This window comes from Mobula hypostoma, chromosome 25 (genome assembly GCF_963921235.1).
Source record: "Mobula hypostoma chromosome 25, sMobHyp1.1, whole genome shotgun sequence".
Lineage (NCBI taxonomy): Eukaryota > Metazoa > Chordata > Chondrichthyes > Myliobatiformes > Myliobatidae > Mobula > Mobula hypostoma.
In genome coordinates, this window is record NC_086121.1 from 3,566,203 (window position 1) to 3,591,821 (window position 25,619).

The 25,619-nt window shown below is 43.5% G+C and overlaps 1 protein-coding gene across 1 annotated transcript; it reads left to right on the forward strand.

The window, feature by feature from the left end:
- The first annotated feature begins 2,084 nt into the window (after positions 1 to 2,084).
- mul1b (mitochondrial E3 ubiquitin protein ligase 1b) lies at positions 2,085 to 24,806 on the forward strand. The gene is made up of 4 exons (XM_063033413.1): positions 2,085 to 2,210; positions 9,592 to 9,679; positions 17,538 to 17,658; positions 20,158 to 24,806. The coding sequence occupies exons 1-4, from the start codon at positions 2,106 to 2,108 to the stop codon at positions 20,882 to 20,884; spliced, it is 1,041 nt and encodes a 346-aa protein (XP_062889483.1). The 5' UTR covers positions 2,085 to 2,105; the 3' UTR covers positions 20,885 to 24,806.
- The last annotated feature ends 813 nt before the right edge of the window (positions 24,807 to 25,619 follow it).

The following is a 25,619-nucleotide window of genomic DNA, read 5'->3' on the forward strand; positions in this document are numbered from 1 at the left end:
CCCAGGCCCTTCGTCAGGACCAGAGATGAGACGGGCAGAAACCTTAGAACTTCGCGAAGATTCAGCATGACATCTACAACCTTGACAAACTTCCATAGAAGTGCGGTAGAGAGTATATTGACTGGTTGCATCATGGCCTGGTATGGAAACACCAATGCCCTTGAACAGAAAATCCTACAAAAAGTATTGGATATGGCCCAGTCCATCACGGGTAAAGCCCCTCCCCACCACTGAGCACATCTACGCAGAGCGCTGTTGCAGGAAAACAGCATCCATCATCAGGGACCCCACCCCCACCCCAGCACCCAGACCACGCTCTCCTCTCACTGCTGCCATCAGGAAGAAGGTTCAGGAGCCTCAGGAACCCCACCACCAGGTTCAGGAACAGTTATTACCCATCAACCATCAGACTCTTAAACCAAAGGGGATAACTTCACTCAACTTCACTCACCCCATCACAGAACTGTTCCTACAACCTACGGACTCACTTTCAAGGACTCTTCATCTCATGTTCTTGAAATTTACTGCTTATTTATTCATTATATATATTAGGACAGGTTAGGTACCCTTTATCCGAAACTCCAAAATCCAGAAACCTCTGAAATCTGAATTTTTTTGAGTGCTCACATGACCTCACAAATGGAAAATTCCACAAGGCGCTGGGAAGGTTCCCAGGCGATGTACAGGTCCCTGTGCTCCACAGACAGTTCTGAGAAGTGACATTACATATGTAATGAACAGAAGTTCATGAAAGATAGAAAAACACTGCATGAAGTGAAAAATGAAGGTCTTGATCGTGTATTATCAGTGTCGGAGTGAACATATTGCCACTTATCGGTATGCTGATCATGGAAAAGCAAAGACCAACCACAATGAAATGAATATTGAAGATAATTGTAAATGTTTAGCATGCTGGCTGCAGGAATTTAAGAAAAGACACAACGATAATGCCTGCTAATCATAAAAATCTAACACTAGAAAAACTCTATGATGCTGATTGTTGTGGTACCTTACATAAAGCAGTAAGATTTTAAAGTGTTGCTGGTGTAAATCTAACACCAGAATAAGTCTACGATGCTGATTGTTTTTATACGTTACATAAAACCTAAAAACAGTAGAATACAAATACGGTGTACTGTAACCTCTTAATCAAGACACGGCATCGTAGGTGGAGAATGAAAGCCTGTCGTTGTTAGTTTTTGTACATCAGCTGATTCAAGTGTCTCCCGATGCCACTATGCTGCTTTTATTACCCTGCACACATTATATTTTCATTCTATTAATGGTATGTAATAAGTTTTACTGTTAAGTACAGATGTGTGATCAACAAGTGTAAGGCAAAGTCTGCTTACCAGTAGCACGTAAATTCAGAGTCGGGAATGATGGCGACCCCAAGCTATCTCATTATATATTCCAAAATCTGAAAAAATCAAAAATCTAAAACAGTTCCAGCCCCAGGCTTTTCATTTATTTGAATTATTTATATTTCTTCTCCTTTGTATTTGCAGTCTGTTGCCTCTTGCACACGGGTTGTTTGCCCGTCCTGTTGAGTGAGGTAGTTCATTGATTCTGTTGTGTTTCTTGTATGCACTGTGAATGCCCGCAAGAAAATAAATCTCGGGGGTTTATATGGTGACATAAATGTGCTTTGGTAATAAGTTTATTCTGAACTTGGGTTGGACAGCAAGTGTGGGGACTACGAGCCTGGGAGGGGGGACAATGAGTGAAGGGGCAGAGCCGAAAGCCCCAGGGTGGGGTTAATTATGAACATTAACATTCCAGGGGGTGTGCGGGGGGGGGGGGTGAAGGGGCAGAGCCATCAGTCTGGGGGCGGGGTGATGAGTGAATGGGCGGGGCTACCAGTCTGGGGGCGGGGTAATGAGTGAATGGGCGGGGCTACCAGTCTGGGGGCGGGGTAGTGAGTGAATGGGCGGGGCTACCAGTCTGGGGCGGGGTAATGAGTAAAGGGGCGGGGCCACGAATCTTGGAGACGGGACAGCGTGTGAAGGGGCGGAGCCACCTGTCTTGGAGGAGTCTCGATCGGAAGGGGCGGGGCATCGCTGACGGCTGCTTGGCAACGGGCGGAAGTGGCGGAGAGTGGGGCGATGGCGGTGCTGTTGGGTCTCGGAGTGGTGGCCACGGCCGGGACCGGGACCGCGTTTTGTTACTGGAGGCTCCGCCAGGCCCGCACCGCCGCCCGCCACCTGCAGGTCAGCACTGGGCCGGGGGAGCGGACTGCCTGGGGTGTGGGGTGGGGGCTGAGGCCATGCGATGATGATGACGGCCCAGGGTGGGGTCTCGCCCGAAACGACGACTCTTTACTCCTCAATAGATGATGTTTGTAGTGCCGAGTTCCTCCAGCATTTTGTGTGTGTTGCTCTGGATTTCCAGCATCTGCAAAATCTCTTGTGTTAATGATAGTTAAGGTCTCTTACGAGGATGCAGGGAGACTTCAGGGATATGGTCATAAAACACTATAGCACGGAAATTGGTCCTTTGGCCCATCTAGTCTATGCCAAATGTTAATCTTTGGACCTGCGCCCGGATCATATCCCTCTATACCCCTCGCATCCATGTACTTATCCGAACTTCACTCAGTGTTGAAATTGAACCTGCATCCACCACTTCTGCCTGCAGCTCGTTCCACACTCTCACCACTCTTTGTGTGAAGAAGTTACCCCCTCAGGTTCCCTTTAAATATTTTGCCTTTCACCTTTAACCCATGACCTCTCGTTCTAGTCTCACCCAACCTCAGTGGAAAAAGCCTGCTTGCAGTTACCCTCCTGACGAAGGGTCTCGGCCTGAAACGTCGACTGCACCGCTTCCTACAGGTGCTGCCTGGCCTGCTGCGTTCACCAGCAACTTTGATGTGTGTTGCAGTTACCCTGTCTGTACCCCCTCATTCGGGTGGTGGGGTGGAGGTACGTCTCCACCAAAGGAGGTGTAAGGTGCTCCTTCCCACCGCTAGCCTGCAAGGTGTAGCAAGGAGTCAGCAACCTTTTTGCCTCTGTGGGCCAGATTGCGTATTAATGAGCGGATGGTGGGCCAGATAAATGCCTTAAAAAAACTTGAAATATGGGAATTATCCATTTAAATACATCTCGTTATGTTTTGCCTCAAATTAATGAATAACGCATGATAGAAAATCATTTGTGCTTAACCAAGGATGCCAATTAGTAATGAAAAAACTCAGTTTAGTTGCAAGTTGTTTCAATCAAGGCACCTTTTGTATCTATTGAAAGGACACAAAGAATCTTTAAACATAAAACATATGAACATGATGCATTGAATGGTGATAAGTATAATAAAAAAGAAAAAATTAAGCAGTCGATAAATCAATGTGAAACTTGTTGTTTGTTGCTTGAAAGCTTCTCAATGTTGGGTGTCAGACTTGTTGATGCCAAGAACAAGACATTATCCAGATGGGCATCAGGCAATCTTGTTCTCAAATGATTCTTGGTGTGCTTCATTTTTGAAAATAATTGCTCACACAGATAAGTGCTGCCAAACAATGATGCCATCTTTTTTGCATGGTCCACTAAGTTAGGATACTTTCCACTTGGATGAATATACTTTCTATAGAAGTGAAGCACTGACACATCTTCAGGATGAAATTTCGATCTCAATATGTTGTCACACTGCATCTCAATCGATTCCATTTGAAAAATTTCTGATGCAGTGTCCACTTCCACATGAAATGGAGTAGCAAACAGCTTGAACTCATTTGCATGCAAGCGAAAATCAGCAAAACGAGATGAAAACTCTTTTCTCGATTCTTGGGCCATATTTACAAAAATGCCTGGATCTTGTGCTTTACTTTTTTTGAAAAGTGAGAAAATGTGCACAATTTCCTTTTTGAAGCTGGTACTCCCACAATTGCAGCTTTCTTTCAAAGGCCACAGTATGACCATACATCTCATGTACCAGCTGATTTTTTTCCTTGAAGTTGTAAATTCAAGTTATTTAAATGAGGTGTAATGTCCTGAAGAAATGCCAAGGTTGCAAGCCAATCAGGATCACGAACATGTGAAGCATCCTCATTTTTGCTTTCAGGAATATTGCCACCTCTTCGTGCAATGCAGATACTGTTTCCAGCATTGCCCCTCGGCTAAGCCAGCGTACCTTGCAGAAATGTGCCAGGTCCCCATATTCTGCCTCCGAATCCAACAAAAACTGCTGAAACTGGCGATGATTCAATCCACGAGATAGGATCAGATTCACTGCCTTCACAACGATGTCCATAACATCCTTTAATTTCAAAGCCTTGGCACATAATGCCTCTTGATGGATAATGCAGTGAATTTTAACCAGTTTCTGTGCGATTCCAAGGTTTTCCATTTGTCCTTGCAGCAATACGGTGATGCCTTTGTTCTGTCCCACCATTGCTGGTGCCCCATCAGTTGTGATGCCAATTAGCTTCGACATATTGATTTCATTTCTGACATCATTTTCAACAAAGCTTCAAAAATGTCTGCTCCAGTAACTGTGTCCTTCATAGGAATTAATTGAATAAACTGTTCAAAAATTTGAAAAGTTGAGGTCACTCCTCGCACAAACACTGCAAGTTGAGCAGTGTCTCTCAAGTCTGTGCTCTCATCCAAGTGCAATTGAAAAAAAATTGCAATTTGTTGCAGGCATCCCTTAAACAATTTTTAACATCTGACATTTCTTCAACTTGCCATGTGATCATTCTTACTGACAGGCTGATAGATGCAAATAAAGATTTCTTTTCAGGACAAACAATATCCACCATGGCCAGTAAACATTCTTTGACAAGCTCTCCATCTGTAAAAGGCTTCATCTTTTCTGCAATATGTTTTGAGACTTCGTAGCTGGCACGGGTATTTCCTTCATTTTCACTGCTTTTCTTGGCAAAAAATGACATTTGTTTTCTGAAACTAGCCTTCATTCGCTCAACTTCATCTTTCCTTGCTTGCCCAGTAAACTTGTTAAAATTTCCACTATGGCGGCCCTCGTAATGTCGCCTGATATTTGCCACCTTCTTCACAGCAACATTTTCTAGGCAAATGAGACAAACTGGTTTCCTAGCTTACTTGACGAAGAAGTAATCTAGTGTCCAAGTGTCTTGGAAATTTCGGCACTCAGTGTCCACCTTCTTGCGTTTTGCATTCATTGCCAGTGGAATTTTTTTCTTCGATTTTATTTTGAAACGCGTGTTATTCAACAAGTATCGTAGCACCTGTAAATATCTGGATATTTAGCATGGATTTCTTGTTAAAACACAGTGACGCTGTTTCTGATTACAAATTTGAACGATCCCATCTGAAAACCTGTGCGTGCACGGAGAGCATCTAATACATATTAATAAGGTAGTCTGCCTTCCCGTCATTCGTATATACCAGTGTTTGGTTTGGAACAAAACGGAACCTGGGGCCAATGTAACAAGACACCATGCATGTCCATCAGTATGGTCGCGTGAAACACTCAGAATAAGGAAAAATTGCTCGTGGGCTGGATAAGCATGGTACCCCAATATTTGCTCGCAGGCCGGATCTGCCCTGCAGGCTGTAGGTTGCCTACCCCTGGTGTAGCACCTGGTTAGCCCCCCCACCCCCCGGCAATCTCTGGGTCACGCGAAGCCACGTGGTTGATGACTGTATGGGCAGCTGGTGCATATCTCAAGTCCTGGTCATGCGACCACTGATGCCAGGCAGACAATCTCTGAAGAGTATTGATAATGGTTGGGGTCATCTGTTTTGTAAAGACACTGCCCAAAAGAAGGCAATGGCAAACCACTTCTGTAGAAAAATTTGCCAAGAACAATCATGGTCATGGAAAGACCACAATTGCCCACATCATACAACATGGTACATGATGAGAATACTCATAATTTTGAATACTTCTATCAAATTGCCCCTCATTCTCCTATGCTCTAGGGAACAAATCTCCCAAAAGGTCTAGGAGAGATGTAGAGAAGTGAATAGAATGTGGGGAATAAGATGCGGTTGCCCTCTTTGGTAGAAGAGTAGAGATGGGAGGAACAACACACAACATGCTGGAGGAACTCACCGGATCAGGCAGCATCTATGGAAATCAATAAACAGTCAACGTTTTTGGCTGAGGCAGTTTATCAGGACTGGTTAGGAAGGGGGAAGGCTCCAGAATAAAAAGTTGGGAGGAGGGAAGAAGGATAGCTCTAAGGTGATAGGTGAAGCCAGTGAATGGGAAAGGCAAAGGGCTGGAGAAGAAGGAATCTGATCAGAGGGGAGAGTGGACCATCGGAGAGGGGGGACCCAGGGGAAAGTAATAGGCAGGTGAGAAGAAGTAAGAAGGTAAGTAGAGAAAGGAGAAGTTGTTTTGAAGAGACGGGGATTTGTGTCACACAGGTCCAGCAGGCACTCAGGGAATTGGTGCTGGAGGATTTGAAGACGAGAGCAGACATGACTGGCTGTAATTCTGTACAGCCTGCTGAGACTCCATCTGGAGTATTGTGTCATCTTGACAGAGGAGGCACTGAGGACAGAAGGAGTGTAGCAAGTGTTCACCAGATTGGTTCCCTAGCTGGCAGGTTTGTCAGAGAGGAGAGATTGAGCAGAACAGGTCTTTATTTAGAGATGGAATAGAATAGAACTTTATTGTCATTGCTCAAGAGAACGAGATTGTGGTGTTACTCCAGTCCATGCAAAGCAGATATTTACAATGCATGCAGTAAGGCTTAATTAAAAAAAAATTCCCGTACTAACATGCAACAAGTGACTTTGATGGTCCGTAACACTCAAAGGCTGTTGGCAAGCGGGGGCGTAGTATTATTCACCTGTACAATGGCCCTCAGCAAGAAGCTGTTTTTCAGTCTTATTGTCTTGGCTAAGATCCCCAGATGGCAGGAGATTGAACAGTGTCTGGGGTGGGATGGGTCTTTAAGGATATTACGAGTGCGCTGTAGGTGTCAGAGCTGAAGATTGTCTCCAGGTTCAGTAATTGAGTCCCAATGATGTGCTGAGCTGTCCTAATCACATGTTGGAGTGCTTTGTGATCTGTCTTGCTGCAACTAGAGTCCCACATTCATCCCGTATGTCAGTACTGTATACTCCCTATCATATATTGATAAAGTTGGCCAGCAATTTTTGAGGCTGATTAGCTCTCCTTAAGCACCTCAGGTAGTATAGAGCTGTTGTGCCTTCCCTACTATCAAGAGAGCTCCTCGGTGATGTTCATCCCGAAACACTTGAAACTGGACACCCTTTCCACGACCTCACCATTTATGAATAGCGGAACTTGATCGGGAGCTCTTGCCTTTCTGAAGTCAATTATCATTTCTTTTGTCATCTTGATGGTGACTGATAGGTCGTGGTTCCTGCACCAATCGGGCAGTTTCAGCACCTCCTCTCTATATGCAGATTTGTTGTAGGATACAGCACGGCAACCATGAGCCCACACTGCCAATTAACCTACTAAGCCATGTGTCTTTGGTGTGTGATATGAAACTGAAGCACCCAGAGGAAACCCACACAGTCATGGGGAGAACGTACAGACTCGTTAAAGGGAGAGTTGGAATTGAACCGATCACTGGTGCTGTTCCATTAACTACAACGCCACCATTCTGTAGGCTGAAGTTGGAAGGAATAATAAGTGATCTTATTGATGCTGCCTAGATTATCGGGTATGTGCTATGATGAGAGATTGGACAAACTTGAGTTTTTTTCTCTGAGACAGATCTGAGACTAAGATTATGAGAGGCATAGAGTAGACAGACAATTTTTTTTCCCAGGGTTGAAATGTCTAATACCAGAGGGCATGCATTTAAGGTGAGAGAGTGAGGATGCCTGGAACGTGCTGCCTGGGGTGGTGGTAGAGGCAGAAACTTTAGTGCCTTTTAGATAGGCACATGAATGTGAGGAAAATGGCGGGATCTGGACATTGTGTAGGGAGAAGAGATTAGTTTAATTGGCCATGTGATTACTAATTTAATTTAATTGGTTCAGTACAACATTGTGGGCCGAAGAGCCTGTTTCTGTGCTGTACTGTGCTATGTTCTAAGTGTATAGAATTCTTCAGGATGTGACAGGTAAGATGCAGAGCTGGTGTTTGTCACAGATTGCATGTCAAAATAAAAGAGATTGCTCATTTACATCAGAAGTTTTTACACTGAGAGGGGAATAAATGTTTGTAATACTATCCAAGGGAGCTGTGAGAGCTATCGCAGTATATATTGAAGACGGACTAGTACATTGTGTGGCACTGTAGCGTTGTGCTTAGCACAATGCTTTACAGCACCAGTGATCTGAGTTCAATTCCCGCTGCTGTCTGTAAGGAGTTTGTACGTTCTCCCTGCACAAAATCGATGCAGCACCAAAAAAAACCCAAGATAAAGAACACAATGATTTAAAAGAGTTTGTACTTCATTTGTATATATAGATTGTATGTCCATAAAATGACGCGGCACAGGAGTGTCTGTACATAAGGTGGGAGGGAGGGAACGTCGACTCAGACCGTGGGAGGCCTGCGTCGGGCATTTTCATGCCTTACAAGGCACAGATTGGAAGGCACACATAAGGTGACTGACAGGTGGTTGGTGGGGTGTGGAGGGGTGGGTTAGTGGGTGGAGGTGTTGATCAGCCTTACTGCTTGGGGAAAGTAACTGATTTTGAGCCTGGTGACCCTGGTGTGGATGTTATCTACCCTCATCTGTGAATGCGTGGGACAAGCAGTTCATGAGCAGGGTGGGTGGGATCCTTCATGATGTTACTGTCCCATTTCTGACACCTTTCTGTATATATCCCCTTGAAGGTGAGTAGGCTGATGCTGCTAGTGTGTTGGGCAGTTCTGAATACCCATTGTAGAGCCTTCCTGTATGCTGTCGGATGCCACATACCGTTACTCTGCAGGTTCATTGTCAGAACAAGTGCCAAGTAACATAGATTCACTTCACTATAGTTACAGCCTGTGTTTAAGGATATTTTTGGTTCTGATCTGTACAACTGGTATCTTTGATTGTAATGTGGGATCATTTCAATCCATGCAGTTTGGGAAGACATATCAGAATCAGGTTTAATATCACTAGCATATATCATAAAATTTGTTGTTTTGCGGCTGCAGTGCAATATGTAATAAAAACAACTGTAAATTATAAGGAGTGTATATATAAAATGTTAAGTAATCAGTGCAAAAAGAGATCAAAAATGAAAAAAAAATAGTGAGATAGTGTACAATGGGTTCATCATTCAGAAATCTGATGGTGGAAAGGCTGCTGTCTTTACATTCTCCACGTGGCCCCATGGGTTTCCTCCGGGTGCTCCGGTTTCCTCCCACAGTCCAAAGATGTAGTTGGTAGGTTAATTGGTAATTGTAAAGTGTCCCGTGATTAGGCTAGTGTTAAATTGGGAGTTGCCAGGTGGTGCTGCTCAAAGGGCTGGAAGGAAGGGCCAGTTCTGTACTGTATCTCACTCATCATAAAAAGCTATTCCTGAAACATAGTGTTTGTCTTCAGGCTCCCGTACCTCCTCGCTGACGGTAGCAATAAGCAGAGGGCATGTCCTGGACGATGATGGTCCTTGATTGGGAGGCTGTGCAGTGGCCCCGCTATGGTTGATATGTTTTTGATTTTTTTAAATAAAATGTGTTTATTTTTAGGAAGCACCAAGATTTCCATTGGATCAAGACCTCAAGTCTGTTCTGTTAAACGCACCAGGGAAATGCCTTCCGTACGCTGTGGTAGAAGGTACAAGTTATTAGTGTTATTATAACTGCTAAACTATGTGCATTGTGTACACTCAGTGGCCACTTTATGATATACCTACTGTACCTAATAAAGTGTCCACTTTGTTTATGTTCATGGTCTTCTGCTGCTGTAGCCCATTCACTTCAGGTTTGACGTGTTGTGGGTTCAGAGATGCTGTTCTGCACACCACTGTTGTAACGTGTGCTTATTTAATTGCTGTCAGTTTGAACCAGTCTGGCCATTTGCCTCTGACCTCTCTCATTAACAAGCTGCTCTCGCCCACAGAACTGCTGCTCACGGGAAGATTTTTTCTGTTTTTTCACACCACTCTCTGTAAATACTGGAGACTATTGTGTCTGAAAAGCCCAGGAGATCAGCAATTTCTGAGATACTCAAACCACCTTGTCTGATACCAACAATCATTCCATGGTCAAAGTCATTTAGATCACATTTCTTCCCCATTCTGCTATTTGGTCCGAACAACAACTGAGCCTCTTGACCATGTCTGCATGCTTTTGTGCATTGAGTTGCTGTCACATGATTGGCTGATTAGATATTTGCATTAACTACAGGTGTACTGGTGTACCTAATAAAGTCACAAACATGCGAAAATCCTGCAGATGCTGGAAATCCAGAGACAGAATTACAGAAACACACACACAATGCTGGAGGAACTGAGCAGGCCAGGCAGCATCTATGGAAAAGAAAAAACAGTTGACATTTTGGGCCGAGACCTCTCTTCAGGGCCGGAAAGGAAGTGGAGAAGTTAGAATTAGGAAATGGGGGGAAGAGTGGAAGAAGTATCTAATAAAGTGTCTGTTGAGCATTCATTTTTGGAGATCTGGGTATTGCTTGCAAGGCCAGCATTCATCACCCATTCCTAATTGCCTGTGAGAAAGTGGTGGCTAAGCACTGCCTTTTCCCTTTCAATCCCATTCCTCTGCCTTATCCCTCGCAACCCCGTTCCTCTCCCTTGCAACCCCGTTCCTCTGCCTCCTCCCTCCCAACCCCATTCCTCTGCCTTCTTTCCTTTACCTTTGATGCCATGACTAATCAAGAACCTATCAACCTCCATTTTTAATGTACTCAATAATTTGTCCTTAACAGTGGAGTGTATGTTACCTATAGTGGGAGAGCCTAGGACCAGAGAGCACAACCTTAGAATAGAAGGATGTCCATTTAGAACAGAGATTAAGAAGAATCTCTTTAGCCAGAGGGTGGTGAAGCTGTGGAAGCCAAGTCATTGGGTATATTTAAAGCGGAAGTTGATAGGTTCATGATTAGTAGGGGCATCATAGTTTCTGGAAGAAGAGCATTGGGGCTGGCCGTGGTTAGCATAACACCATTACGGTGCCAGCAGCCTGCGTTCAGTTCCAACACTGGCAAAGGAGTTTGTATGTTTTCTCCGTGACCATGTGGGTTTCCTCTGAATGCTCTGGTTTCCTGTTACCTTCCAAAAGTGTATAGGCTGGGGTTAGTAAGTTGTGGGCGTGCTATGTTGGCACCAGAATGTGTGACAATGCTTGTAGGCTGCCCCCAGTACATCCTTGGGTTGTGTTGGCTGTTAACGCAAATGACGCATTTCACTGTATGTTTCAATGTACGTGTGATAAATAAATGAACCTGAATCTGATGTCCTGATTGTGAAAGGGATAATAAATCTGCCATGATGGAATGGCCGAGCAGAATTGATGGACTGAATGGCCTTATTCTGCTCTGGTGTCTTCTGGTGCTGAGGTTTGGATATTTGTAGGTTTGGAGAAGTTCTCTTTTCTGTAGGCTCAAATTCATTCTGCTCTCTATAACTCTGATTCTGTGATTTTGTGACATACCTGACTATCCACTGTTGTGTGAGCTGCTCCCTCCCAAACACACGTACAGTCAGAGCTTCTCAGCTCCACAGCCTGCAGACAGCTCCTTTGACTCAGCCCGCAAGTTCTGAATTTATTTTTATTTTATCCTGAGATACAATGCGGAACAGGCCTTTCTGGCCCGATGAGCCACGTCACCCAGCAACCCATCTGCTTAATCACAGGACAATTTACAATGACCAATTAACCTACTAACTGGTACGTCGTTGGACTGTGGGAGGAAACCCACGTATTCCATATTCCCCTATTGAGGACGCTGGGAATGAACTCCAAACTCCAAACTCTGAGGCCCCGAGCTGTAATAGTGCCACACTAGCTGCTACACCACTGTGGCACCCAAATGCTCATATTGCATTAAAATCTATCAACTACCAGCTTCTCACTTCATTCCAACACCCCCCCCACCCATCCACCTTCCCCCTCAGCTGGTCTCACCTATCACCTGCCAGCTTCTCACTTCATTCCAACCCCAACACCCACCCACTTTTCCCCTCAGCTATCAGTTTCCAGCTTGTACTCCTTCCCTTCTCCCACCTTCTTATTCTGGCTTCTTCCCCCTTCATTTCCATTCCTGAATGAGGGTCTCGGCCCAAAATGTCAGCTGCTGATTTCCCTCCGTAGATGCTGCCTGATCTGCTGATTTCCTCCATCATTTTAAGCCCATAAGACATAGAAACCATTTGATCCATTGAGCCTACTCTACCATTCCATCATGGATGACTTGTTATCTTTCTCAGCCCCATTCTCCTGTCTTCTCCCTGTAACCTTTGATGTCCTGACTAATCAAGAATGTAGCAACCTCCGATTTAAATGTACCCTAATGACTTGGCCTCCACAGCTGCCTGTGGCAATGAATGCCATGGGTTTTGTGTGTGCTGCTCTGGATTTCCAGCAACTGCAGAATCTCCTGTGTGCACAGCAAAGCCATGTGTCTTTGTCATTACTTAATCTGTACTGGGCTGCATGATTCATTACATGAAAACTGAAGCACCAAGGGATTATGGCTGACACAGATTTTTAGCAGTAGATGCTGGTATATTGACTCTCTTCCTGAAGCACTGACCTTTAGTGGTAATTAAGATTCTGCTTCCCATCTCACTGTGCTCTGATTTTTAAACACAGTTTTTGCAAGATTTTGGAATGGCTCCGGCACAATGCATTAGTTCGAGCTCAAGTTTATTATCATCCGACTGTGCATATACAGTGCCATGCAAAAGTTTGGGCATCCCGGTCAAAATTTCTGTTACTGTGAATAGTTAAGTGAGTAGAACATGAACTGATCTCCAAAAGTCATAAAGTTAAAGATGAAACATTCTTTTCAACCTTTTAAGCAAGATTAGTGTATTATTTTTGTTTTGTACAATTTTAGAGTGGAAAAAAAGGAAAGGAGCACCATGCAAAAGTTTGGGCACCCCAAGAGATTTGAGCTCTCAGATAACTTTTACCAAGGTCTCAGACCTTGATTAGTTTGTCAGGGCTATGGCTTGTTCACAGTCATCGTTAGGAAAGGCTAGGTGATGCAAATTTCAAAGCTTTATAAATACCCTGATTCCTCAAACGTTGTCCCAACAATCAGCAGTCTTGGGCTCCTCTAAGCAGCTGCCTAGTACTCTGAAAATTGAAATAAATGATGCCCACTAAGCAGGAGAAGGCTATAAGAAGATAGCAAAGCATTTTTAGTTAGCCGTTTCCTCAGTTCATAATGTAGTTAAGAAATGACAGTTAACAGGAACGGTGGAGGTCAGGTTGAGGTCTGGAAGACCAAGAAAACTTTCTGAGGGAACCGCTGGTAGGATTGCTAGAAAGGCAAATCAAAACCCCCGTTTGACTGCAAAAGACCTTCAGGAAGATTTAGCAGACTCTGGAGTGGTGGTGCACTGTTCTACTGTGCAGCGACACCTGCACAAATATGACCTTCATGGAAGAGTCATCAGAAGAAAACCTTTCCTGCGTCCTCACCACAAAATTCAGCGTCAGAAGTTTGCAAAGGAACATCTAAACAAGCCTGATGCATTTTGAAAACAAGTCCTGTGGAACAATCAAGTTAAAATAGAACTTTTTGGCTGCAATGAGCAAAGGTATGTTTGGAGAAAAAAGGGTGCAGAATTTCATGAAAAGAACACCTCTCTAACTGTTAAGCACGGGGGTGGATCGATCATTCTTTGGGCTTGTGTTGCAGCCAGTGGCACGGGGAACATTTCACTGGTAGAGGGAAGAATGAATTCAATTAAATACCAGCAAATTCTGGAAGCAAACATCATACCGTCTGTTAAAAAAAAAAGTGAAGATGAAAAGAGGACGGCTTCTACAACAGGATACTGATCCTAAACACACCTCAAAATCCACAATGGACTACTTCAAGAGGCACAAGCTGAAGGTTTTGCCATGGCCCTCACAGTCCCTTGACCTAAACATCATCGAAAATCTGTGGATAGACCTCAAAAGAGCAGTGCATGCAAGACGGCCCAAGAATCTCACAGAACTAGAAACCTTTTGCAAGGAAGAATGGGTGAAAATCCCCCAAACTCTTAGCTGGCTACAGAAAGCGATTACAAGCTGTGATACTTGCTAAAGGGGGTGTTACTCAGTACTGACTATAGGAAAGGAAATTGCCTTTTAATCTCATGATAGACCATAGGCCATCAACATTTTGCTGTTGATGTCTCTGTAGCAGACAATTTCTTTTTTATGAGGTCGGTTGCTAGCTCGACGCTCAACCCAGCATGGATGGAAAGTGTGCCTGGGGAGCCGGCTGGATTCGAACTTGGGAGCCTTCGCTCCGAAATCCGGCGCTGAGGCCACTACACCACCAGCCGGCCAAAGAACTGACTATGCAGGGTGCTCAAAGTTCTGCTTCGGGCCCTTTTCCTTTTTTGTTATTTTGAAACTGTAAAAGATGGAAATAAAAAAGTAATCTTGCTTAAAATATTAAAGAAATGTGTCATCTTTAACTTTATGCCTTTTGGAAATCAGGTCATCTTTTACTCGCTTAGCAGTAACAGAAATTTTGACCAAGGGTGCTCAAACTTTTGCATGCCACTGTGTACAACCAAACAAAACAACATTCCTCTGGACCACGGCGCACACACAAAACACATTTCACACACAGCACATAAACTGTTAATTACCATAAGTTAATAAAATATAATTCAAAATTCATGTGAAGTGTGCAGCACAAGTAAACAGCTCAGTGCCCTAATACCCTAGTCATTAGTGACAGGGTATTCATTCATTTCACAGCCTGAGGTAAAAAGCTGTACCCAGTCTGGCAGTCCTCGTCCTGACACTGCTGTACCTCCGTCCTGATAGTAGTGGGTCAAGCGTTTGAAACATATTTCCTTTGTCCAAAAGGAATTAGCAGCCTGAAATTCTTATTCAATCTGGGACTATTTAGAGATACTGAACTGTAAAAGGCCTTCCAGTCCAACGAGCTCATGCTGCCCAACTACACCAGTGTGACTAATTAACCTATGAACCGATACACCTTTGGAATGTGGGAGGAAACTGGAGCATCCAGAGGAATCCTACATGGTCATGTGGAGAATGTACAAACTTTTTACAAGCAGTGGTGTGAATTGAACCCTGAATGGTGATTGCTGACAGTGTAATAGTGTAATGGGGTCGGGTGAGTCCTGTGCTAGATGTCCTGATCGCTTAAGGAAGGTGGACTGTCTTCCATTGCCTCTCCTTTCCAGGTGTAGTGATTGCCACAGGTCTGCTGTTTGGCTTGCCGTGCAAAAGGTCACTCGCAGAAGGCCTCTCCTACACTACTGTGCGCTCAGCAACACCTTCACGTGGCGTCCCTGTTCTTACGGAGTTTCCTCTGTCATGGCGTGACTGAGTGTCCAGTGGTATAACTGCGTGGTTCATCAGCCAGCCTGGGAGAAGGACAACTCTGATTCCAAACCTGGGTAGATGGGACTCGTTAGCCTCGCCAAGCAGTTTGTCTGGAAGAAGGAAAACTCCAATACTCAACCTCCAGCCTTGGTCGCCGCAGCTCGCCGTGCCACTGTGGATTGTCCCCTGGCCGAAAGAGTGGAATCAGACCATGTGCACTGATCCTCACAATAAACCTACGCAGCGCAGGCGGGTAGGGCATCCCTACAGTCACCAACGATTGTGCCGAGGGTTCCAGCCCTCAATAGCATTATGTTAACCGCTACACTATCATGCTCCCTTAACTATGTCAAGTCCTAGAGAGGTGTTGTATCAGAATCAGGTTTAATATCACCGGCATATATCGTGAAGTTTGTTTTATGTGGCAGCAGTATACGTGTACTCTACACAGTATACGCATGTATACACTCAGACCTCACATAGCTCTACCCTGCATAGAGCTGATTGGTTACACTGCGATTATTCAATTCTTACTGAAATTTTTTTAAATGACAAAAATTCATTCTAAACAACACGTATAACTTCTCAAGCGCAGCTGCCACTACAATAAACATTTAATCAGCCAGTGAGAGTGCTTTACACGCACTCTGAGCCACTCACAGCTAATCACATTTTAGTTCAAGCTCAGTTTCCCCTGTGTGTGTAAATGTTCTTGCTCCCTCGCCAATTTATTCCATCTTTTTCCACCCGTAATGTGTGAAAAACTGCCTGCAACATTCAGTGAGAGTAGTAGATCTGTCAACTTGGAAAGCATTAGTATGGATGTGAAACTGCAAGTGATACGGTGTGAGGATGCTAATGATGGTGGTGAGAATCTTATTAAGGAAGAGCTTTGAGAATTGGCAGAGCAACACATCCTGGGTGAATCTGAGGACACAGATGGAGAAGAGGAAACACCAGCAAGAAACCTCACCACAAAATCCCTGAACACTAGCCTCACCACGCTCACACAAATCACGGACCAGTTCATCGATAGTGACCCTGTCTGGAAGCAAAGCAATAAGGCCAAGAGAGGTGTTCTCAATGTGATTTCCTGCAACCAAGAACTGCTTCATAAAAGGAAACTTAAGAAAAGCCAGTTAAATCTCAACACCTACTTGAGGAAGCCAAAGTTAAAGGAGGACCCTCAGCCTGGTCCTGCCTTTAAAACGTAACCACCACCGTTTCCCTCCGCCACTGCTGCTGTGAGGTGTCGCTGCTCCACTGACATACTGATTGTGTTTCTGTTACTCCATGCGCATTGTAGAAGGGAGGGGGGAAAAGGATGTCAGAAATGGCGAGGGTGGGGCGCTGCAGGAGGGGTGTGGGACGGGTACAGAAGGAGTGCCAGGGACTGGGAGGAGGGGCCCACGGGTGCAGACACACCCAGCCCTGGGATACCAGGCAAGTCTGTTGATTCTAAACAATTGGTTTATTGATTATTTCAGAACGTCCCTCTGGTGCTTCCCACTTCTTCCCTTTGTCCTCTCCCTTTTCCCGACCATGATTCCCCTCTCCCTGCCCCCTTCTCACTCTCAGTCCACCATAGAGACCCACATCAGAATCGGGTTTATCATCACTCACATATGTCATGAAATTTGTTTTTTGTGGCAGCAGTACAGTACAATACATAAAATTACTACAGTACTGTGCAAAAGTCTTAGGCACCCTTACAATATATAGTACGTCTGCCCAAGACTTTTACACTACTGTATTTTAAAAGATTTAAACATTTATTTATTTGGAAAATTAGCCCCCATGCTTGTTAATTAAATTTCTCACATTCAGGGAGGTCCTGTAATATTTAACACTCATCAAATTGCTTAAAAACTTGCTTTTGCATGCAGGACACCTTCGGACAGACTGCCATGCAAGTTCTGGAGTTCGCTGTATGACACAGACGTCCATGCTGATAGTGTTGTTGAGGGTGGCAGCCTGTGGAGTAATGTATCTCCGACAGCAACATTTCATATTCCACATGTAACCATTCATTAGCTGGAAACTTTACTATGGTCTGTTATGCAGTGTGAATGTGTGCTCAGATTATAGAAAAGCTATCTATACAAGTCATAGGTTACTGCTGTTGAGTGACAGCTTTAATTCTGTTTTAGGTTTGGTTACCCCTGTCAATGAGATTTTGAACAGCCAGTTTGTGGACGGTTGCAGAGGGGTAATACATCGGTTGGTTTTAAAAGAGCACAATGCAGTGTGGAATCGGACTACGCACCTTTGGTAAGTTTGAGCACGTGGTCTGTCGTATATGATTGAAGAGTAAGTTTGGAACATTGCCTCTTCACAGATTCTGCCTGATCTGCTAAGCAATTCTGTGTTTTATTTTAACCAATACCAGAAGCAGTATCTGTTGTCATCTGTTTTAGCTCTAATCTGATAGTTGTGCTATTTGGAACTGCAAATCACAACTTTTTGATTAAAAATAAAGTATTCCATATATTTTATTCACAAACCTCAACTCATTCAGAACATCACTGCTAGACTTTTAACCAAAACCAGGATGAGGGAACGTATCGTTCCCATACTAGCTATTCTGTAGTGGCCTCCTGTATCTTGATTTTAACGGTCTCTTACTTGATTTTAAACCTCTCAAAGTTCTAACACCAGAGTATGTCACAGAATTGTTTCCGTTTTATAATCCTACTCGAGTGCGCAGATTTTTCTGCCGATCTCTTAAATTTAAACAATCTCCCTCAGAGGAGACTGGGGCTGAGAGGGAAAATGGATCAACCATGATGAAATGGTGGAGTAGCCTCGATGGGGCAAATGGCCTGATTTGGCTCCTATACCCAAAGGTCTAATGGTTAGAAGATAATTGACAGGTCAGCTTTTTGAACTACGCTCCTAAACTGTGGAATTCAATGCCTAAGGCTATAAGGGTTGCAGACTCAGTTGACACTTTTAAACACCAGTTCAAAACCTATTTGTTTAACCTTTTAACTAACATCTTCTTGTCTTTTATTTTTATGTTTATTTTTATTTTATTTTCATATTTCTACTTTTCCCCCATTGTAAAGCACTCTGAACTACTTCATCTACATGAAAAGTGCTCTGTAGATAAACCTATTATTATTGTTACTTTAGTTTCCCAGTTATGTGGGGATAAATTTTCAGGTTAAAATGAAAGCATCAATTGGAGTCAATTATCAGTTCATTATTGCAAAGGAAAAAAAATCAGTTTTCAACTATGTTCTTCAAAGACTATTAAAAATATCAAAAAATGGTTAACATTTGCAATTCAGTGTGGTTGTCCTAGTGTGAGCCAGCTTTAGCCCTTGGTGCCAGGAATATACCTACAAACTGCATGTTTACTCTTGTATAATCAGATTAGTTTATTGTCATGTGGACAACGGTGTAATAAAATTCCTTGTTCATATTAAGTTCATGGGGTGAACTCTGTTACACAGCTGAGCATAATCTACTCAAGCAAGTAACAAACTTTAGAGCCACTCATCCACCTGATCCATGTTTCCAAATATCAATTTCACAGATGAATTGTCTCAAAAAATATGCTTTCACCCATGTATATAATTCTAACCCTTCCCTCCTTCATAATCCTCTGCTTTTCTAAGTCTCTTGAATGTCCCTAATGTATCTTTTTTAAAAAAATATACATTATTTATTCTGGATTTAGCTCCATCTTCCACTTATCAGCTGAGCTCTACAACCTGTCAATCCTGTAACCTATGACAGCCTTCTTTCCTATCCACTACTGTATACAGTTTTGGTGTACATTTAGTGTTAGTGATTCACACACCATGGAAACGGGCTGTTCGGCCAACCAAGATAACCTTTCAAGCTACGCACTTCTCTGGATTGATCTCCATCTGCCATTGACGACAGTTTGTGGTACCATGACTCTATTTGGAGCACTAGCTGAAAATAAGCCGGGCAGGGTGACCTGTACGTTACAGAGCAGATGAGTTGCAAAGAGAACCATTTATCTGCTTCACTCACTTGATGTTAGTCCAGAGAATTGTTTTTCAACCCTTAATTTGTCACTGAGCCGTCAACCTTATTTAATTGTTCCCATGTTATTCATTGCCACAGATGGCTGTGGAGGCCAAGTCAATAGGTATATTTAAGGCAGAAGTTGATAGGTTCTTGTAGTAAGGGAGAAAGCAGGAGAATTGAGTTGAGAGGGATAATACATCAGCCATGATGGAGTAGAGTTGATGGGCCGTATGGCCTAATTCTGCTCCTACGTCTTATCATCTAAATGCCAGGTTACACATGTCCCTTAAGCTTACCCTCTTTCACCTTACACCTATTTGTCTGTTTGTTTATGTATTTAGAGATACAGCACAGTAGCAGGCTCTTCTGGCACCAAGAGCCTGCAGCGTCCAATTAACCTGCTAACTCGTATGTCTTCAGAATGTGGTAGGAAACCGGAGCACCTGGAGGAAACCCACAGGTCAAAAGGCATCAAGGGTTATGGGGAGAAGGCAGGAGAAAGAGGTTGAGAAGGATAATAAAATGGCAGAGCAGACCCGATGGACTGAATAGCCTAATTCTGCTCATGTCTTATGGTCCTGTGTTAGTGATGCATTTTGGAAAAACAAAACAAAAAATTCAGTTGGGAAATTGAATATATTTTTCTTGGAAAGAGCAGAAGTAGGTTAAATAAACTTTTGTGGTTGATGAGAAGAGATTACACATGAGCAAGATTTTACTGTGTCAGTTCCTTCAACTGCTGATTTGATTCTTTTCCTTTGATAGGAATGACTGTGAAAAGATTCTACATCAAAGGACTAACACTGTACCCTTTGACCTTCTGACTGATGGCAACTTTGGTGTATCAGTGAGGGTGATGAAACCCTTGGCATCATCCGAACTGGACCTGGAAACCGTGTACAAGAAGTTCCACCCTGTAGTGCAGACGCTCCCTAACATCATCGTTCATTATATTAGCGGTGAGCGACCGAAGGGGATCACAGAGATGGAACAAATGCTCAAAGTTGGCGATGTAGTAACAGGAGTTGGTGAACTTGTTTTGGACAATAATCTTATAAAACTTCAGCCTCCTAAGCAAGGGCTTCAGTACTTCATCTGCAGACTCAATTTTCAGTCTCTCGTTGAGAAGCACAAGGCCAAGGTAACGCAGTGGAAAGTCTTGACTATTGTGTTTGGAATTGTAACATGTGCTGCTCTATCATATACATTGTGGCGGCAGTATAAACAGCACAAGATGAAAGAGGAGCAGACGAGGGAGGAGGAAGAGAAGCTGGCAATGAAGAAACGACGCATCCAGGAACTGGGCTTGACGGAAGGAGAGGTCCCTCAAAGTGCATGTGCCAGCTGCCTGATCAGGGAGCGGAACTGTGTCTTTCTGAAATGTGGACACATTTGTTCCTGCCATGAATGCTATAAGGCTCAACTCGTTCCCAAAATATGCCCCATCTGTAAAGATCCTGTCTCCAGAGTAGTTCTGTTGTATAATAGCTAAATATTCACCACCCCAATCTCTTCACCCAGCTATGAATGCCTCACATTTGCTTTCCAACAGAATATATATTTATTGAGAATAATGATAACAGGTACCAACAGTGATCGCACTACTACTATTTGTATTACTGGTAATACAAGTGCCACTGGCAGCTCGCAGTTATCTCACAATCTGGACAACACACCCATCAGTCACACTGAACAAAATCAACACTGTCGGTGTCACTTTATAACCTAGCAAAGGCTTTGATTGCCATCTTGTGGAAGACTAGAGTAGAACATCGAAATTTGCTGGTTTGAAATGTGAACATCTTCGGTATTCATCAGTCCTGATGAAGGTTTCGGCCTGAAATGTCAGCTGTTTATTCCCCTCCATTGATGCTGAGTTCCTCCAGTATTTTGTGGTTATTGCTCTGGATTTTCAGTATCTGCAGCATTTCTTGTGCTCACTATTTAAATTGTGCTGCTTGCTCCGATTGGATTTATGATTATATATCTAATTACTTAAGATGGAAATATGAAAAATTTGTGGTGGTCTGTAGGCTTAGATCCTCTTCTTCAGCCCTTTACCTCTTCAACCTATCACCTCCCGGCATCTTATTTCATTCCACCCTCCCCCTCTCCTGGTCTCACAATCACCTGTAAGTTTGTTCCTCCTCCTCCTTAATGTGGCATCTTCCCCCATCCTCTCCAGGACTAATGAAGGGTTTTAGCCCAAATTGTCGACTGTATCTTCCCCTCCATTTGATGCTCAAAGTTCAAGGTAATTATCGAAGTACATATGTCACCATATCCAACCCTGAGATTCATTTTCTTGCGGGCATACTCAATAAATCCATAATAGAATAATAATCATAACAGAATCTATGAAAGACTACACCAACTTTTGTGTTTGACCAGTGTGCTAAAGACAACAAATTGTGCAAGTACAAAACGAAAGAAATAATAATAAATCAATGAGCAATACATTTCAAGTTCCTTCAGCATTTTGTGCTGAACAATTTCAAGTTGTGAAGTAGGGCAAAAATAATCCACAGTGCTTTCTAGCAACACTGGAATTATTTCATGCATGAATTAACTTTTTAATGTGTATGAAGCTGTCACAATTTACTGGTCTGTGCAGATGTGAACACATCTGTACTGATTTGCAGTAGTCTGAAGACATTGCAATGCTGTATTCAGAAAGACTGCGATCAGATTGTGCCTTGAATATTTTCTCCTCTAGGTAAAATCTTATCAGAATATTTCAGTGCGGAACTTTATCTGTGGCTGTGGTCTGAAGCCATTGACACAGCGCTGAACTGACTGACTCGATGGCTGTGGCCCCAGTCATTGGCTCCTGGGCTGGTTTTACTCCCCTTGGCGCTTCATGGCTGTGGACTCACTTTTGGGGACTCTACGGTTTGATGTTTAATGTTTTGTGTGTTATTTGTTCCCTTGTTTTGTTGGTATGATTTGTTCATTGAGGGTTTTCTTTAAGCAGCTTCTATGGTGCTTCTTTGTTGTGTGGTTGTTGTGTGGCTGCAAGGGGACAGATCTCAAGGTTGTATACTGTATCCATACCTTGGTAACAAATGTACTTTGGACCAGAAAACCAGAAGAGATAGGAGCAGGATTAGGCCATTTGGCCCATTGAGTGTGCGCCACCATTTCATCATGACTGTTTTTCCTCTCGGCCCCTGTCTCCTGCCTTCTTCCTGTATTCCTTCATGCCCTGACCAATCAACCACTGCCTCAATGATTTGGCCTCCACCATCAACTGTGGCAAATAATTCCACAGATTCACCACTTCTCATCTCCATTCTATTCCTATTCTGATGCTGTGTACTGTGGATTTAGACTCTCCCACTATAAAAAACATCCTCTCCACATCCATTCCATCAAAGCCCTTCACCATCTGATAGGATTTAATGTGGTCACCTCTCATTCTTCTGAATTCTAGTAAATACAGGCCCTGAGCCATCAAACACTCTTCATATGACAAGCCATTTAATCCTGGAACCACACCCTTGATCCTTGAATTATTCCAAAATGTGCCAAATACAATATACTTTACACCCCTCTGATTCAATCACCTTTTTATTCTGATCTGAAGAGCATTTTTCCCCAGCACTGGCACCCAGTAGGGGTGGCACCCTGGCATAGCAGTTATTGCATTGCTTTACAGTACCGGGGTTCAGTTCCTGCTGCTGTCTAAGGAGTTTGTACATTCCCCCTGTGACTCTGTGGGTTTCCTCCCACATTCCAACAATGTATGTTTCAATGGTTCAATTTAATATCTGAGAATGTATACAGTATATATCCTGAAATTACTCTTCACAGACATCCACGAAACAGAAAAATGGGTTAGGGTTAGTAAGTTGTGTGCATGTGCTGTTGGTGCTGGAAACTTGGCAACACTTGTGGGCTGCCCCCAGCACATCCTCAGACTGTTGGTCAATGACGTAAATGACACATTTCATGTTTTGATGCATATGTGACAAATAAAGCTAATCTTTTTTTTCTTTAACTTTAATAGCCCACCCAAATGTAAAAATGAAATGCTGTGGAAGGACATGGACAGTCAGCAATTCAGGTCGAGACCCTTCATCCCGATTCTGACAGTATGATTTTTGCTTTAGATTCCAGCCACTTCAATCTCTGCTATCTCCATCCTACCCACGTAGCACTTTTTCCGAAAGCTTTTACACTTTATTCTGCATTGTTATTGTTTTACATCATTCTAGCTGAATGCACTGTGTAATGATCTGATCAGCAGGAACAAGACAAGTTTTTCACTGCATCTTGGCACAGGTGCCAATAATAAACTAATACCAAGACAATACATCTTCAAGAGCTGGTGCTTCAAGAAGCCGGCATCCATCACTAAGGACCCTCACCATCTGAAGCACGTCCTCTTCTCATCAGGGAGGAGGTACAGGAGTCTGCAGACCCGCACTCAAATTATTCATGAACAGCTTCTTCCCTGCCATCAAATTTCTGAATGGTCCATGAATCCACAAAAAAACACTTCATCATTAACACTGAGATGCTGGAAGTCCAAAGCAACACACACAAAATGCTGGAGGAGCTCAGCATGTTAGGCAGCATCTATGGAAATAAAAAAAAGTTGATGTTTCGGGCTGAGACCCTTCTTCAGGACCGGAAAGGAAAGGGGAAGACCACCTCATCATTCCTTTTTTATGTGCACTGTTTTCATCTTTGCACTGTACTGCTGCTTCAAAACAAATTTCACGTCAGTCCTGATGAAGGTCTTGGCCTGAAATGTTTACTTTATTTCCTTCCATAGATGTAGGTGGTGGCTTGGAGAGATATCTCTACCAAAGGAGGTGGAAGGTATGGTGCTCCTTCCCTCCACTAATCTTGGGCAAGGTGTAGTACCTGCTTAGCTTCCCCCCAACCCACCGGATCAGGGTTATGTGGAGCTTCAGGAGCAGTTGGTGCATGTCGCATCCTGGTTATGTGACCACTGATGCCAGGTAGACAATCTCTGAAAAGTATTGTCATACTTTTTTTTTGGGGGGTGGGGGTCATCTGTCTTATAAAGACACTGCCCAGAAGAAGACAATGACAAAGAAAGAATTTGCCAAGGACAATCATGGTCATGGAAAGACTATGATCATCCATGTCATATACCATGGCACATAATGAACATGTAAATGCTGCTGACTTGCTGAGTTCCTCCAGCATTTGTGTGTGTTGCTCAGGATATTTGGTGTTTGCAGAATCTCTTGTGTTTTAAATTTCCCATCATATGTTAGTGATAATAAACCTATTTCTGATTCATTCAGTGGGTGTAGACTTCACTTTACTTTTTAGAAGTACAGTATGGCCACAGACCCTTCCAGGCCAGTGAACTGGCGCTGCCCAATTTCACCTATGTGACCAGTCAACCTACTAACTTATGTGTCTTTGAAATGTGGGAGGAAATCAGAGCACCCAGAAGAAACCTGCATGGTCATGGGGAGAACGTACAAACTCCTTACGGACAGCAGTGTGAATTGAACCTGGGTTGCTGTACAGTGTTAACTAACTGTTGCACTACCATATCATTGGGAACACTGCCGGCATTTGTAATCATACAAAACTGGTCCTCCACAGCGTCCCTGGGAAGCATGTTCTAGGTAACTACCACTCTGTAAAAAGAAAATCATGCTGTGCATATCTCCTTTCAGCTGTCAGTCTATCACTTTAAAGCTGCTGTCTCCAACATTTGACATTTCCACCCTAACGTACCACTTAAGTTTATTCAAAACAGAGGTTGAATACCTCTGGACATTCCAGGGTATGTGGGTGGTGCTGTGATATGAGGGAAGTGGAGCTGATATTAATTGGCCATGAATGGCTGAGTGTGAAAGGCTGAGTGTTCTCGTCCTCCACTTCCTTGTGTGTCTCTCATTACATAAAGACCATAAGACATAGGAGCTGAATAAGGCCATTTGGCCCATTAAGTCTGCTCCACCATTGAACCACGGCTGATTATTTTTTCCCATTCTCAGCCCTGCTCCATGTAACCTTTGATGCCGTGTCCTATCAAGAATGTCAATCTCTGCCTGCAATACACCTAATAACCTGGCCTCCACAACTGCCTGTGGTAACAAATTCCACAAATCTACCATCTTCTGGCTAAAGAAATTTCTTTGTATCTCCTTCTTAAATGTACTCTCCTTTATCCTGAAGCTGTGCCCTCTTGCCCTAGACACCCCCACCATGGGAAACATCCTTTCCACTTCTAC

What these genes read in the sequence shown, in the direction of transcription:
- mul1b (XM_063033413.1), top strand. Translation starts at nt 2,106, where the DNA reads ATGGCGGTGCTGTTGGGTCTCGGAGTGGTGGCCACGGCCGGGACCGGG. An exon ending in CCGCCGCCCGCCACCTGCAG is followed by an intron (nt 2,211 to 9,591) that starts GTCAGCACTGGG and finishes GTTTATTTTTAG; the next exon opens with GAAGCACCAAGATTTCCATT. An exon ending in TCCGTACGCTGTGGTAGAAG is followed by an intron (nt 9,680 to 17,537) that starts GTACAAGTTATT and finishes ATTCTGTTTTAG; the next exon opens with GTTTGGTTACCCCTGTCAAT.